Below are 15,440 nucleotides of genomic sequence, written 5' to 3' on the forward strand. Positions count from 1 at the left end.
GCACAATAAGAGTAGAGATCTTGTCTCTCTTCTTTTAACCATGAACTCAAATGCAAGCATAGTACCTGACATACAGTATGTGCTCAACACATATTCACTAAATGAACTAGCTGATGAATCTAATCTCTAGGATAACAGAGCTCTAAGTACATAATTTGCAAGTATACACACATTTTGGTTTTTTTTTTTTAATATTCCTAAATGGCCTGGATATACATACCTAAGCTTTCTCTAACAGGAAGAAATAAAACATCAGAACTCAACCAATAATTAAGGTGCTTACTTCTAGACACTGTCACTCATCTGAAACATTTTACATCTTTAGTAGCAAGTGCAGGCTCAAGACATTATACTTAAGTCTGGAGTAGGTAATGAAATGGAAACATAGTAGCAGAAGCTAAATTCAGAATAGTATCAGAAAGTTACAAAATCTACTGTTTAAAGAAAGTGAAAGTGAAAGGGAAGTCGCTCAGTCCTGTCTGACTCTGTGACCCGGTGGACTGTAGCCCACCAGGCTCCTCTGTCCATGGGATTCTCCAGGCAAGAATACTGGAGTGGGTTGCCATTTCCTTCTCCAGGGGATCTTCCTGACCCAGGGATTGAACCCAGGTCTCCCGCATAGCAGGCAGACTCTAACCTCTGAGCCACCAGGGAAGCCCACTGTTTTAAAGATGGCCACCCAATTTCTGTAGCCCAGACATTTTTGGAGTCCTCACCATGTGCCAGAGACAGTGTTAACATACCAGGACTACACAGATGAATAAATCTGGGCTCTTTCTTGTGAGAACTCATGCTCTAATAACTCATCTGTACAAAGCTTTACTGTTTGCAGCTCTTGCCCACATTTTTAAACTGATTACACATGGATGCAAGTAAAATTTTCCAGGCCTCCTTGGAAATCTGAATTTACACTAACTGGGATATCAACCCATAACAAATGAGATGGTTTACAAATCAGCACACAGACTGGTCCCCCATCCCCCACTTCAAGAGAACAAGAGGGGCAAACATCCCCATTACACATAGGGTCAATGAAAACCACTCTGGATCCAAGATTGCTAAAAACCTCAGTTCTCCAGGCTTTCTCCAGAACTACCCAGAGCAGCAACAACTCAGTGACAGTTCCCAGGGTGGGAGGAATCAAGCAGCAAGAGGCAGAAAACTGGCTCTGTGACAGCAGCCGAGAATATCTCTTATTCAGAGAGGACACCATCCAAGTAGAACGCACCACCTTGAGCACGTTGGCACTGCCTGTCCCTGAGCTGCCAGGAGAGGCATGGGCTTTGGAGAAAGCCGATCAATAAACATGGATGGAATCAGGACAAAGGAATCCAGGATCCCACTAAGGGGCCCAGGGAGCAATACAGTCAACAACAACAAAAAATCCCATTGACATTTTATTTGAGCTAGCAAATATGTGATAAGAAACCCAACAGGTCTTTCTACCCTTCTCATTTCCCATAGATGAATGCGAAGATCACAGCAAAACTGTTAACAATATTTAAATACACATAAACATATGTTTCACCAATAAGGCCATAAAAATATTCTCAAGCCATTTATAAATACTGTTACACATATCAGAGAGGTGACAGACTTCAAAATTTCTTCTTCAAATATATTTTCATGGTTACACACAGCACAGTAATTGTTAGGGATTTGCGACCTCCCTGTGATATATATTTTTTTGCCCTATGTAGAACCCTACTTTATTTTCAAGTGACATGGAAATATGAAGACTATTTTAAGCTGGTTAATTATTTTATAGGCGGAGTCAGGGCAGACTGAATTGGTACTTCAGTGTATTTATGGATCATTAATTTCTGACCATTCCTCTTTGAATTAAGATTTGTAAAAAGAAAAAAAAAGTTGGCCATCATATACTAGACTCAGTTTGTCTTGTTTCCTTAACATATGCCTTATCAGCTCTGCCACAGCTGAAGTGATTCCAAATTGCTTTATGACACACTTGGATTTTCTCCTGCTAATAATTTCTCCTTCCTGCCCATGACTGGCAGGCTTCTTCCACACTGCAGTAATGTGGGACAGCTAATTATCTACCAATCCACCTTGCTATTCCACACTTGGCAACTTTTATCTGCACAGGACAGCTGCACTCTCCCGTTTGAAGTGAAATGTCAGTCTCTGCTAATGCAACAAGACTTACATCACTAATGATGTCTCCACACTTTGAAGAAACAACTCAAAGCCTAATTAAAAATTCAGATGCATTCTCACTGGCTTGCTGATTTTCCCTGCCCTTCCACCAGGGCCTTGGAGTATCTTTTAAAATACTCGATGCAAAAATAAAATTGAAAAAAAAAAAATATCCAAGGGGAATCCAGAAAAAAAGAAAAAGTGCTGGAGTCTTGGGCTTTGACCTAGTCTTTAAAATAATTGTTATGGTTGGAACAGAATCAGGATGTTATCATGTACAACAGATAAGAATTTCCTCCACTGGCTTCTCTACGACAATGACAACAAAGCACAGTATTTCCAGGGAAATGTGGACCCGAAGCTGCTTCTCAGCTGACCCACACTGGTATTTGGGTATCAGAACTGATGTAACTGTAATTAACTTAGAAATCATGGGACTATGTAAATCTGCATAGTCAAAAGAAGGGAAAACTTCTTTTGAATTCAGAATGAAGAGGGGGAAGGTAAAGAGGCTTTCAAATGACATTTATTCTGTTTCATTATCCAATCAAATAAACAACCCCTTGAAAGTAATTGTACTATTACAATTTTCACAGAAAGAAAGAGCTTCATACTTCTAATAACTAGGGAGAGAGACGCAGTCCTGAAATTCAGTTCTAAAATAGCACTCTTCCTGAAAATTACAGGTAGAATTTCATTCTGAAGATTTTATATAAATACAAAAAAAAAAATAAAACCACAAAAGTTGTTCCTTCCCTAAAGTTTTCTTTTTATGCTTTACCTTTTTAATTAAAAAAAAAAAAAAAAAAAAAAGACTTTGGTTTCTACAGGTTCATAATTATAACCAGTTATTGATTACTTAAATTTGCTGTTTTAAAAATAGCTAACATCACTGTGGAGTCAGAATTTTGTATTTCTTCAATGGCTCACTGACCTCTAAGTATTTAAATAACAGCTTAAAAAAAAAAAGTCATCTGTCAAATGAGACTATCAGTTATAAGTTCTCAATCATCAAAGAACTAAGCCAAAACATTTTTTCTTTTCAAAAGAAGAAATTAAAATAAAGCTTCTTGATTAAATCAAGTTTCCTTTCCATTTTAAAGCAAACATCTCTTGGGAAATGAAGCTCCCATGGGATAAGTACTGTGAAAAATGTCCAAAAGTAAGAATCCTAAAAAGTCAAGACCTGAATTCAAGGTCTATCATGTACTACTGGTGTGACCTCTAGAGAGCCACCACCCACTGGGCCTCTGTTTCTCACCTATAAAATGAGGTGTAGGGGAGGTCTGACTTTCCCTCTGGTCCTTCTAGTTCTCATACACTTCATCAGTGGATCAGGGAGCAAAGACAGGCTCAGGGCAGGCCTGCTGAGCCTGGGTTTGTACAGCCCCTCAGGGCAGGCCACAGGACACAGTGGGAGGCCAGCCAGCCCGTTTGCAGGTCAGAGGCAGGGAAACTGCAAAGTAGGCTCTCAAGAAACTGGACTGGGGGAAGGAGAGCCTAGGTACAGAGCAGGCCTTGGGGCTGCTGGTTGCTAAGCATTTAGCTAAAACCTAAATGACTTCAGTTGAGCTTTCTAGACACCAAGCTCCTCATTTCTCCAGGTTTCTAGTTCATCTCCCCCAGGGCACATCTCCTCCAAAGACAAGACTCATGCGCAGAAAGTAGCTAGTTCTCAACTCGAACACTACGAAGGCTTGTCCAGTCATATAGAAACTAAAGGGGAAAACCTACTTGAGAATGTGAGCAATGGGACCACATGACCTGAGCCATAATCTAGCCTGGCTCAAACTCCTCCCCAGACTGTCCAATCACCTAGGGCAACCTGTTCCTCTCTCAAGCCAGTGTAAACTGGGCATTACACTCTCAAGCCAGTGTAACCTGCCATATATCTCACTGCCATGAAGGATCCAAGGATTCCACTACCCAACCTGTATGCTTCTCTGAACTCTTCCTGTGCCTTTTCTTCCCCCTAGCTCTCTAAGCTCCAAACCTTAAGGCCATCTTTCCATTCTCTGAAGAGCCATCACAAAAGAGTCTTCTGAGAACCCCACCCTCTGACTAACCAATTCCTATTCATTCTACTTTTCCTGGAAGACCTTCCAGAAGCTTCCTCCACCCCTAAGCAAGTTAATATCCCTCACATACTTTCTCCAAGCATCTGGAACCATTTCGTTCATACCATTTCATTGCCTTGGAAATTAACTGATGGCTATCTCAGAATGAACATGGTGCCTGGCACCAAATAAACATTCAATGACTGTTTAAGTAATTATGATGACAGGAAGCTCATCTCCTACAACAACCTGACTTAAACTCTATTCTATGAGAAAGTTGTCCCTTTTCTGTTATACAGAAACTTACTTCCCCAGAATCTTTACACACAATCACTGACTTTACCTCCCAGAGCTCACTGAATAATTCTAACCCAGACACTGCAAATTGGTGGCCTCTGGCCTGATCCAGACAGCTGGCATGTTTGGTTTGGCCCACACAGTGTTTTGTTTTGTTCATCTGAATTAGTGGCCAACATTTTAAGAATTGAGAGATTTCGTTGAAAACCCAGAGACCCAGCTTCTCCTGAAAACCAGAGTCAAGTGGCAACACTGGCCCCACACTGCCACACGGCAGCAATTGGCAGAGCTGGGTAGCACCTGCTTTTCAGCCCTGGCATGTGCCCTCCCTTTCCAACAACCAACACCGTGCCCTACTGATCTATACCTGGCTTGCCTCACTCTGCCTGACTGAACCCTGGAAGTGTTAGAGTTAGCAACCCTGGGGTGGGCATGGATCTTGATCCCATATTTCAGCATTTTTTTCTACACTGCCTTGACCCATTCAAATTAGTTTAGCTTCTCTGATAAAACATGAGCTCTAGGAGGGAAAGCACTGGACATTCTATACTTTCCCCTCCACTCTCCTGGCCTCAGATTCTACACTACCATCTGCTGACAAACTCATCAGAAGATAATTATGTCCACAGTCAGCCTTTTCTCTTCAGCCTCCTGCATTCCCTTACAGTTTATTTTGCTTTGTTCCTTTCTCCTTCCTGCCTTCCATCTCTGAAATAGGGAGAAAGCAGGAGTGAGAAGACACGGCTCAGACTGTAAGCTGGCCACTAAGAAAACACAGAAACTCACAGCCTCATGGGGAAAGCCAGGCATGAAAATGAGGGCCAGATGGCATGGGCCCAGGAGAAAAAAGGGGTCCTAGAGGAGCTTCCCAAAAGAATCTTAGGTGTTACATCTGGAAGGCAAAGGAGGCTGCTGGACAAAGGTACCAACTATTTTGTAAAGGGCTAGGGAATGCACGGGACAAGGCAATGGCACCCCACTCCAGTACTCTTGCCTGGAAAATCCCATGGACGGAGGAGCCTGGTGGGCTGCAGTCCATGGGGTCACTAAGAGTCGGACCCGACTGAGCGACTTCACTTTCGCTTTTCACTTTCATGCATTGGAAAAGGAAATGGCAACCCACTCTGGTGTTCTTGCCTGGAGAATCCCAGGGACAGCAGAGCCTGGTGGGCTGCCGTCTATGGGGTAGCAGAGAGTCGGACACGACTGAAGCAACTTAGCAGCAGTAGCAGCAGGGAATGCACAATGGCTCAGTGGAAAAAGAATCCACCTGCAATGCAGGAAACCAGGGTTCAATCCCTGGGTCAAGATGATCCCCTGGAGAAGGAAATAGCAACCCACTCCAGTGTCCTCACCTGGGAAATTCCATGGACAGAGAAGCCTGGCAGGCAGTAGTCCATGTCATGACCGAGAAACTAAACCACCACCACCACACAGCAATCATTTTGCTCAGGCATGTCATAAAAAATTTTAAGTATATACCCTCTAAAATATTTGTATTGATGGACTGCAAATTCTATATACTAGTATATCAATATATTATGCCTATTATAAAACATTAACATAGAAATTAAATAAGAATGTAATAAAAATGTTACAGATAAAATTATGGGATACCTGGTATTTCCTTCAAAATAATCAGGAGGGAGGGAAAGAGCAGGTAGAGGCAGAGATGAAACCAGCCTGACCACAAGTAGATAGCTTGTTTAAGCCGGGTAAGAGATACAAGAATATTTTTATGCTCTTCTCTTTACTTCTATATATTTTTTCAAATCCTTGTATTAAAAAAAGCTTAAAAGTAAATAAGGGAATTCCCTGCTGATCCAGTGGTTAGGATTTCATGCCTCCACTGCAGGGAGCCTTTTCACTTCCATGCATTGGAGAAGGAAATGGCAACCCACTCCAGTGTTCTTGCCTGGAGAATCCCAGGGACAGGGGAGCCTGGTGGGCTTCCATCTATGGGGTCACACAGAGTCGGACACGACTGAAGCGACTGACCAGCAGCAGCAGCAACTTCAGGGAGCATGGGTTTGATCCCGCATGCTGTGTGGTGTAGCCAAAAGAAAAAAGTAAATAAAAATGACTGTAATTGGCAGGTCTAATACTTTCTTCATAAATCTTAGAGGATGGTTTTGCATCACATCCATGAGGTCGGTGCACACACTTTGGTAATCCCTGGGCCAGAGGACTGACTACACTGAAATCTGCAGGTTCTAAAGATTAGATTTCAGTTTCATTCCGGCTCTGGAGCTGCAAAATTTTTGTCGGCTTCCAGGTTCTGTGCCCTGGCACTAAACACGCTGTCCATGTTTATTTCTGTTTACTGATTGTTCCTATGTTAGACTGTGTGCTAAAAAAGTCCCCCCCCCCATTAACCAAATGAAGTTCAAAAGTAATTTAATAATATGCTGGAAGTGACAGAGTTAATAACTAGTAGAGTCAAAACTGGTGCCCTTTATATTTTGACCTCCAATATACTTTTACTCCAGGTTGAAGCAGATTCAAAACAAATCCCGTTGCACTTAATACCAAACTTCCAGAGTTCTCCAAGGTTCCTGTTGGCTCATCCACTTAAGCTCAAGGAAGGAACTCTTCAAGCAGCAACCAGAAATAGCACCAAGTTATAAAGTGTGAAACCATCCCCTTACCCTCCCCCACACACCCCCAGATTTAAGTACAACTGGCAGGAAAAAGCTAAGCAGCTAAGACAGGTATTAGTGGAGAGGAAGGGGAGGAAGTACTGATTCTAAGCACACTGGGGAGAGTCCCTCAGAAGTGATTCAACATGTGTTTCTTTGCACTTATTCTTACCAAGTTCAATTCAGAGTCATCCACCAATGGTCAATTTTGTTCTACTCCAAATGAGCAATCTCAGAAGAAAACAAGGCTGCAGCTTTCCCATTAGGGCATATACTACACACAGGACATAGAATCAAATAACATTATTTGCATTTTTTTCCATTCCTAAAATATTATCAATTGCCTAAGTACATATTCAAATCATCCTAAAACATACCATTCTTGGTATGATTGACATGACTAGAGGGCAAATGCCAACCTTATCTAAACATCACTGTAAATCAGCATGAAGGTATAGTGGGGCCACCAGGGTGTTGATGTGAAATAACCACAGAAGCTCTAGGTTTGAGGGCCAGAGAAATAAGACATGGGGCCATATGCAGAGGTACAGAGTTACAGTCACCCCCACTAATCAAGAATTTAAGACATAGCAACTCCCTTGTCCAGTACCACCAAGGGGCCTTAGAAATGTCTGAAGAACTGCTTATTTGGTTCCCTTTAGTGTCTGAGGCTGCTGATGCTTTCAGGACTGCCCTCTGTGTGGCAGATCACTTAAAAAGCTGCAGGAGGAGTAGTCAACTTCATGACCTCACCAGATAATCTTGGCAGCACTCCGCTGTACTTCCATAATGCCCTGTTCCTCTCTGCATGGTACTAGCCCACTGCTTTCTAATACTTCTCCGGCCCTCACTAAACACCTCCTTTTGTATCTGTCTGCATCATCAGTTGAGAGCTTCAGGGCACAGACAAGATCTTATTTACCTTCTATCCCCAGCTTAAAGTGAAAGTGAAGTCGCTCAGTGGTGTCTGACTCTTTGCGATCCCATGGACTGTAGCCCACCAGGCTCCTCTGTCCATGGGATTCTCCAGGAAAGAATACTGGAGTGGGTTGCCATTTCCTTCTGCAGGGGATCTTCCCAACCCAGGGATTGAACCCAGGTCTCTGCATTACAGGCAGACGCTTTAACCTCTGCGCCACCAGGGAAGCCCTATCCCTAGCTTAAGCCCAACCCAAAGCCCTTCATAGAATAGAAGTCTCCCCCAAAGTTTGTTGAATGTATGCAAATATGAACAATGAACTTAATGCTTTTCTAGGGCATACAAAGTCGGCCTCCCCTTTCACTTTCAGCTGCAGCCACTATTTACAACACTGCTCTATATTTTCAGTCAACACCTCACCACTACTGAGCCTATCAGTTCTGTCCTGGCTGCCTCCTTTCCTTCCATTTGAGGTGAAGCTCCTCAGATTGTACTTCTGGCATTTGTTCTGCCCCTATTGGAAGGATTCTCCCCACCCATCCCCCTTCCAGGCCCCATACAGCAGCTGTCTGACCAACCTGCTGGTGTGTCTGCCAAGTTCACAGTGACTATGCCCAGCTCAGCAGAGCTGAGTTAGAATTAACATCAAGGCGGGCATCCTGGCTATGTGCCAGGTCCTTGCTGTTAGGAAGCCTGTATTGTCATATAATGTTAAATGGGCCTTATAAGTGCCTGGTGAAATGGCTCCCAGAGCCAGATATGCCTTCTAACAAGCAGGCATTGTTGCTTAACTGTTTTACCTGTGCAACCTTACCTCCACCTCCAAATTGTAAACTCCTTAAGGGGCTGTGCTGGAATACCTCCTTTTAAATCCACCAAACACTCAGCTAGCATAGTGCTCTGTGCCCAGTCAGCTTCTAAGGAAATCTCTTTGCTGAAGAACCACCACATCTGTCAACAGTTCCCAGTCCCAGCTCCACATCAACAGGTGCTTTCACATGGACTATTTTCATTAAGTCCACAGAGCAGATCTCCAGGAAGAATCATCATTGCCACCTTTACAGACAAAGATCACCTAACTTCTTAAGTGGCAGAGCTGGAACCCAGGTTTCCAATATGGAAACTTTCCATTCCATGATGCTCTTTCATTAAAAAAAAAAACTTTTTGCATGAATGAAAAAGCAGAAACAAGGCTCCCTGAACACAGCCATTCTCTGCTCCCTAGATCTCAATGTCCATGGTTTCACTCCACCAGACCCCTGAGGAGATGATGATTAGGTTTTTGACTTTTACCCATGATGTATGAGGCCTGCTGCCAGGGGGGCAGTATTCAGTGGCAACTTTCCCAAGGCACTGGCAAAATTAGTTGGTGCAAATCATTTAAAGATTTTTTTTTTTTTAACTTTGTCCATTACTAAAAAGGAACCACAACAAAAAACCATGAGCAGGCAGCCACCATGAGAAAAACCTTTCCAAGAAAATCTTTAAGCTAGGCTGCTTTTCACACTTTCTTCATCAGCCAGCACAAAAACCATGCCACAGGAAACTACAGTGCTGAAAGAAGTTCTGGGTTTTGTTTTTGTAAAATTCTTCCTTGTGCCTGTCTTGTGAGAGGTGACAACAGGCCTCCCCCTTGGAAGCGGCTTTGCAATTTCTCAAAATTAAAAATGGTCTTTGGAGAATTTCAGCAGCAGTGACGTAAAAGTCTGGAAATGGGTTTTTAATTCATAACTGAACCTACACAAAGTTTCTTGTCAAAGAAGATGCCGCCCTGAAAGGTCTGCACTGTACTTGGCATGCCAAGGTCAAGTGAAAAGAGTCGATCCCTTAATTGAGAGAGGACATTCTTTTCCTGCAAAGGGAGAATACCTCTCTCCAACGCCTTCATATCTTTGCATGGAACTTTGACCCCACTCACCTTAACACCCACATGAGGCTACCTGTCTTAGAGCAACAGATTGGCTATAATAGCCAACATGTCACAAGGAGGGATTATATTATCTGCCCTTTAGACAGCTAAACCCACATAATTTCAGACCCACTGAACAAATCCCAGAGGTTTAGAGAGGAATATTTGAGGCTTGCAACCTTGCTTTAAGGGCAATAAATGTAACCTGCTTTAGATTTTATTTTACAAATATCTGTGTCCCCACCCCCCCCAAAAAAAAAACCAAGCTGGCAGTCTAACAAAACTGAAAAGAGATTTCCCCCAATGTTCCAAGAAGGAGGCAAGTGGCAGATCAATGTACAGCTCAAGAAGAAGAATTTAAATACAGTATGTGCTGCTCCTTTTAAAAAGGGAGAGAAGCCACTTCACATTTTGCCAGACAAAACCCTGTCCCCAGGAGGCCAGCTTCCACAATGAGGTTGCAAAGGTGTTAGAAAGAGGCCAGTTGGAGGAGATAAAGGGCCATTTGGGCACAAACCCCCCACTGATCAGAGCTTTTTCTTCTTCTTCTTCTAAAGTGTCTCCCTTTCAACAGGGAAGCCTTTTAAAACTACATTTGTTTTGGATCCCTACCTGAAAGACAATGTGTTGGGATCCGATTTCACCTTTTGTCAAGGATTGGGTGAGAAACAGTAAAACTGCGGTCAGCATCTTAGAAAAAGCTAGTCCTTAACTTATATGGTGGTGGTGGTGGGAGACCCGAAGGTCCCCTGTCCAGCCCTAGTGATGGGATGAAGGTGACAAATGCCTGCCAATCTTAAGATCACTGTCCAAAACTGTAATGTATTAAATGTCTTTATTAAAAGAGGGTCTCTATGCAAGAACACAATTGTTTGTCCTCTGAATTGAAACATTCATCAGTGGAAAAAGAAATCCTAGTTTTTCCCTAACATTTTAGTTCATTTCCTCTAAAAGTTACTTGACTCCTGAGAACTCTGTCAGCAATCATCAGAAATCAGAACATGCATATGGAAAAAATTATAACAATCTGAACCTAAAAGATATGCATAGAAAAGTTCAATGATGTATCTTAAAAGTTTGCCTACTATTATGCAAATGAAGGAAAATCGGACTCTGCTGCACTTCAGGGCTGGTGTCTGCACATAAACACAATTATCTTTCAGGCAAACCATCCACTCCTAAAACAAAACAAACCACCCAATAGTCTTTCACTACAGCGGTAAAGGTCGGTGGAACTGACTTTAGGAAAACTGTATCATCCTTGGAGGAGACTGGTGGTGGTTAGGGCGGGAGGGTAAAGAAAAAAAAAATCAGAAACCGGAATCCCAAGTGACTTTAAAACACCTCTCCCGATGGGAGGTAGAAGGGTGGTCACAGTAGAATCGAAATCAGAACCCTCTTCGGAGAACACGTTCCTGGAAACTTCGCTCTTTCGTAAACCACATGCATCACCATTATTATTGTTCGAATACGGAAGAGAAGGAGGTTACTTTACAGAAAAATGTTACAGCAAATATTTCAGATTCGGAATGTCAGTTCAACCTCTCCTAATCGAGTGGGCCTTTCCGGCCAAAGAGGTTAATATAACGGCGAGATAGAATCTCCAGGTGGTTGCTGTTTAGCATTTTTTTTTTTTTTTTACTACTGTTGGTTATTAGTAACATCTTCACGATTCCTTACTGGCCTCGGGCAATATTTCTTTAGCACCACCACCACCACCCCCTCCCCGGGAGGACTGACCTGGTAAACAATTTAGAGAAATGGGAACCTTATTCCCTATGCTTGCTTTTTCCTCCACCCCATACCAAAAGGCATACACAAAACAAAACAAAAACATTCGGACAGCGCGCAACCAACAACAGCGGAAAGCAACAAAAAATGTCCCCCACACAGCACGAGTCGGGAATCTACCAAGAGTCTACGAGGCCGGCCCCTCCCCCAAGGCACCCGGGCTGGGAGAGGGAGAGCGGAGTTCACTCCCCGGACGCTCTCAGCGGGCCCAGGTGGCCCTGGAGCAGCTGCGCACGCGGCGGTGACGGCCCTCCGGGCGCCCATTCGTGCGCCTCTGTCGGGGGGACCCGAAGAGCTGATCAAGGGGGTACAGATTGGAAGCCTCGGAAAACCGTCCGAGCCAGGCGGGACCGTCAGCCCTGGGATGGATACACAAAGGGAAAAGGGGAGTTTGTAGGGGTGGCGGCGGGGTTTAAAAAAAAAAAAAAAGTGCTGGGGAAATTGGTGCAAATTAGGAAAGGAGGCGCGAAGGAACCTGAGAATCCTCGCCGAGATAATAGAGGGGTGCTCGGGGAGAGGCATGGGAAATGGGTCCTGTGCAAAGGGCAGGGGCTTCTGCACAGGAGAAAGAGAAGGGGACCCAAGAACTTGGAAGGAGTTGGTGTGTAGTTAGGGGATCCACGCAGAGGCCAGAGGTGTCCGGGGCAAAGGGTGCTCTGTGCATGCGGGCGAGGTCGGTGCTCGGTTAAAGTGACCTGTACTGGGGATGGGACACGGCTCTGCGCAAAGGAGCGAGGCGGGATGTGCCTGGCAAGCTCCCGGGCACAAGGGGTGGGGATGGGGGGGACCCTTACCTGCATAGTGACGACCCCCAGCTCTTCCGCCGCCAGCCTCCGCATCTGGCTCGCCAGCACTTGAGCCTCGTCCAGGATAGAGAATTCGGCGTCGGCCCCGGGCCCCAGCAGCCAGCCCACGGCCAGGCAGAGCAGCCAGAGGGGCGGCCGCCGCGCCCCGATCCATCCAAGCGAGCCCCGACCCCCGCGGGCCAGGGCGGCCGCCCCTGCCGCCTCCTCTTCCTCCGGCTCTCGGGTCATGCCGCCTCCCCCGACTCCCCGCCGACGGGCTCCAGGAGCCGGGAAGCGGGGAGGTAGCCCCGGGAGGTGCGCCCAGGGCCCGCTCGGCGCACCCCGCAAAACTTTCTCGCCCTTCTGCAGCAGCTTCTAGGCGCCCCGGCAGCTCCTAAACTTAGGGGGGCGCCCAGTTACGGCGCGGGAGCGCGGGCGGCCACCATCGCGGGATCGGGCGGCCACGGCAGGAGAGGAAGCAACCGCCCCAGCAGTGTCCCGGACCCCGGCGCCGGCGCTGCCCCCGCGAGGCGGCGGGCTGCTGCGAGAGCTGCGGCGTCCGTACCCGGTGCGTGGCCGCTGGGCTCACAAGCCGAGCCGCGGAGCTTTCGCTTCCCGCGGGTCCCAGCGGAGAGAGGCGGCGGCGAAGGCGGGCGGCTTCAGCCTGGGAGGAGGAGCGGCGATCGGGCTTGGTAGGCTGGGGCAGCCACCCGAGCGAGCAGGGAGAGGTTTAAAAAAAAAAAAAAGCTGAAAGAAAGAAAGCCAGCGGCGGGGGAAAGGGAGGTGTCTGGTGCCACCACGCTGCGCTCCGGCTCCGTGCACTTCCCGGCCCGGCAGCCGCCGCGGCTGCGGTGATTTATGGAAGCGGGGAGAGAGGCGGGGACTTTCCCCCGGTCGCCCCTCCTCTCTCTGCCCGGCTCCCGCCTCAGAACCGGCCCCTGGAGACGCTGCGGGCCCGAGAACAGGCTCTCGGCTCGGGTACCAGACCTGCTCGGGGTGGGGGTCCCTGGAACCTTCTGGTTGCCGGGGACAGTTACCCACCCCAGCTCTCACCACCTCTGCCCCCGCGAAGGGACTCCGGGATCCCACCATCGAAAGTCCCTTTAAGTTCTAGGACGCTGGCTTTCTGCCTGGCAGAGATTTGTGAAGGACGGGACTGCCATTTGTGGGTCCACTGCTCCTCTTCGGTGTTATCAGTAACAATAGCTAGCATTTGTTAGATCAACGGATTCCTTTTTGTTTTTAACCAACTACTATGTGCCCGGCCCAGTGCTCTGGGGTTTGTATACATTATCCTTTAATCCTCACCACATCCCTGTGAGGTATGTATCTTTATCCCCAAATTTTAGGTAACAAAGACTGAGGCTTAGAGAGGTGGAATAAATTGCCGAAGGTCACCCAGGGGATAAGAGGCAAATCCAGACCTTAAGCAGTCGGAGACTATTGCTCTTAAATAGGACGTAGTTCTTTCTGTCTCTTTTTGGAAATGAACCATCTGATCTCATCAAAAGCAAAAAAACAAAACAAAACCCCAAAAATTACTGAGCTGGAATTCACTCCAGACATCTATTCTCTGCAGTGGGGTAAGGGAATTTCCTTCCTTCCTGCCTACTCCTGACTCCTGGCTTAGGCTGTCTGAGAAATCACCTGTTGGAAGCACCTGAAACATATAGATGAGAGTTGTGGTGGGGGGCTGGGGGGTGGTAAGGCCACCATTCTTCCAAGCCAGGTTCCTGCTTGTAGGTTCCTAGAGTCCAGAGTCATGCCTGAGAAGGTGAAGGCTGTCTAGCAGAGGCCTTAGCAGGACTAGAACCTGGATTTGGTGCTTTCTTCACTTTACAGCAAAACCTTCTGTTTTACTTGTTCACGGTATTGTACTAAAAACTCAAGCTTTCCCTGGCCCGTATTACCTCAAGATTCTTTTTCGGTTCTGAGTTCCCCCATCAGTGCTTCTCTGCTATACTCTATATTTTCATTTGTGACACTCTCCATTCTATCCGCCCTTGAGAGGCACACAGGCTTCTTGGAACAATGTCACTTATTATGTACAATGCTTGTTTTACATAACGTTTCCTGGAAGTAAGGTAAGCTTCTTGAAGGCAGGGGCCAATCCACTTCTCCATCATCCACACTTAGCTCAGTACCAAGCACAAAGTACAAAGTAAGTACACAAAGTAAGTAAAAATGATTCTTGAATTAATGATGGGATTAAAACAAATCTATTGTCTTCCATCTCCAGAATTGAATTGACACTTGGTATCAATATTATCACCCTGCTTATTTAACTTCTATGCAGAGTATAGAAACGCTGGGCTGGAAGAAGCACAAGCTGGAATCAAGATTGCCAGGAGAAATATCAATAACCTCAGATATGCAGATGACACCACCCTTATGGCAGAAAGTGAAGAGGAACTAAAAAGCCTCTTGATGAAAGTGAAAGAGGAGAATGAAAAAGTTGGCTTAAAGCTCAACATTCAGAAAATGAAGATCACGGCATCTGGTCCCATCACTTCATGGGAAATAGATGGGGAAACAGTGTCAGACTTTATCTTTTTGGGCTCCAAAATCACTGCAGATGGTGACTTCAGCCATGAAATTAAAAGACACTTACTCCTTGGAAGGAAAGTTATGACCAACCTAGATAGCATATTGAAAAGCAGAGTCATTACTTTGCCAACAAAAGTTCATCTAGTCAAGGCTATGGTTTTTCCAATGGTCATGTATGGATGCGAGAGTTGGACTGTGAAGAAAGCTGAGTGCCGAAGAATTGATGCTTTTGAAGTGTGGTGTTGGAGAAGACTCTTGAGTGTCCCTTGGACTGCAAGGAGATCCAACCAGTCCATTCTGAAGGAGATCAGCCCTGGGATTTCTTTGGAAGGAATGATG

General features: G+C 45.7%; 1 protein-coding gene across 4 annotated transcripts in view; it reads right to left on the reverse strand.

Annotated features, from left to right (window-relative positions):
• The window catches only part of CACHD1 (cache domain containing 1), a 235,245-nt gene extending 221,865 nt beyond the window's left edge, over positions 1–13,380 (reverse strand). For all 4 annotated transcript variants that reach the window (XM_055585592.1, XM_055585591.1, XM_055585590.1 and 1 more), the window contains exon 1: positions 12,564–13,380. In XM_055585592.1, coding sequence (XP_055441567.1) covers positions 12,564–12,803 — 240 coding nt within the window. In that variant the 5' untranslated portion in view covers positions 12,804–13,380. The remainder of the gene's footprint in view (positions 1–12,563) is intronic.
• Between the last annotated feature and the right edge of the window lie 2,060 nt (positions 13,381–15,440).

Source organism: Bubalus kerabau, chromosome 6 (assembly GCF_029407905.1).
Source record: "Bubalus kerabau isolate K-KA32 ecotype Philippines breed swamp buffalo chromosome 6, PCC_UOA_SB_1v2, whole genome shotgun sequence".
Taxonomy (NCBI): domain Eukaryota; kingdom Metazoa; phylum Chordata; class Mammalia; order Artiodactyla; family Bovidae; genus Bubalus; species Bubalus kerabau.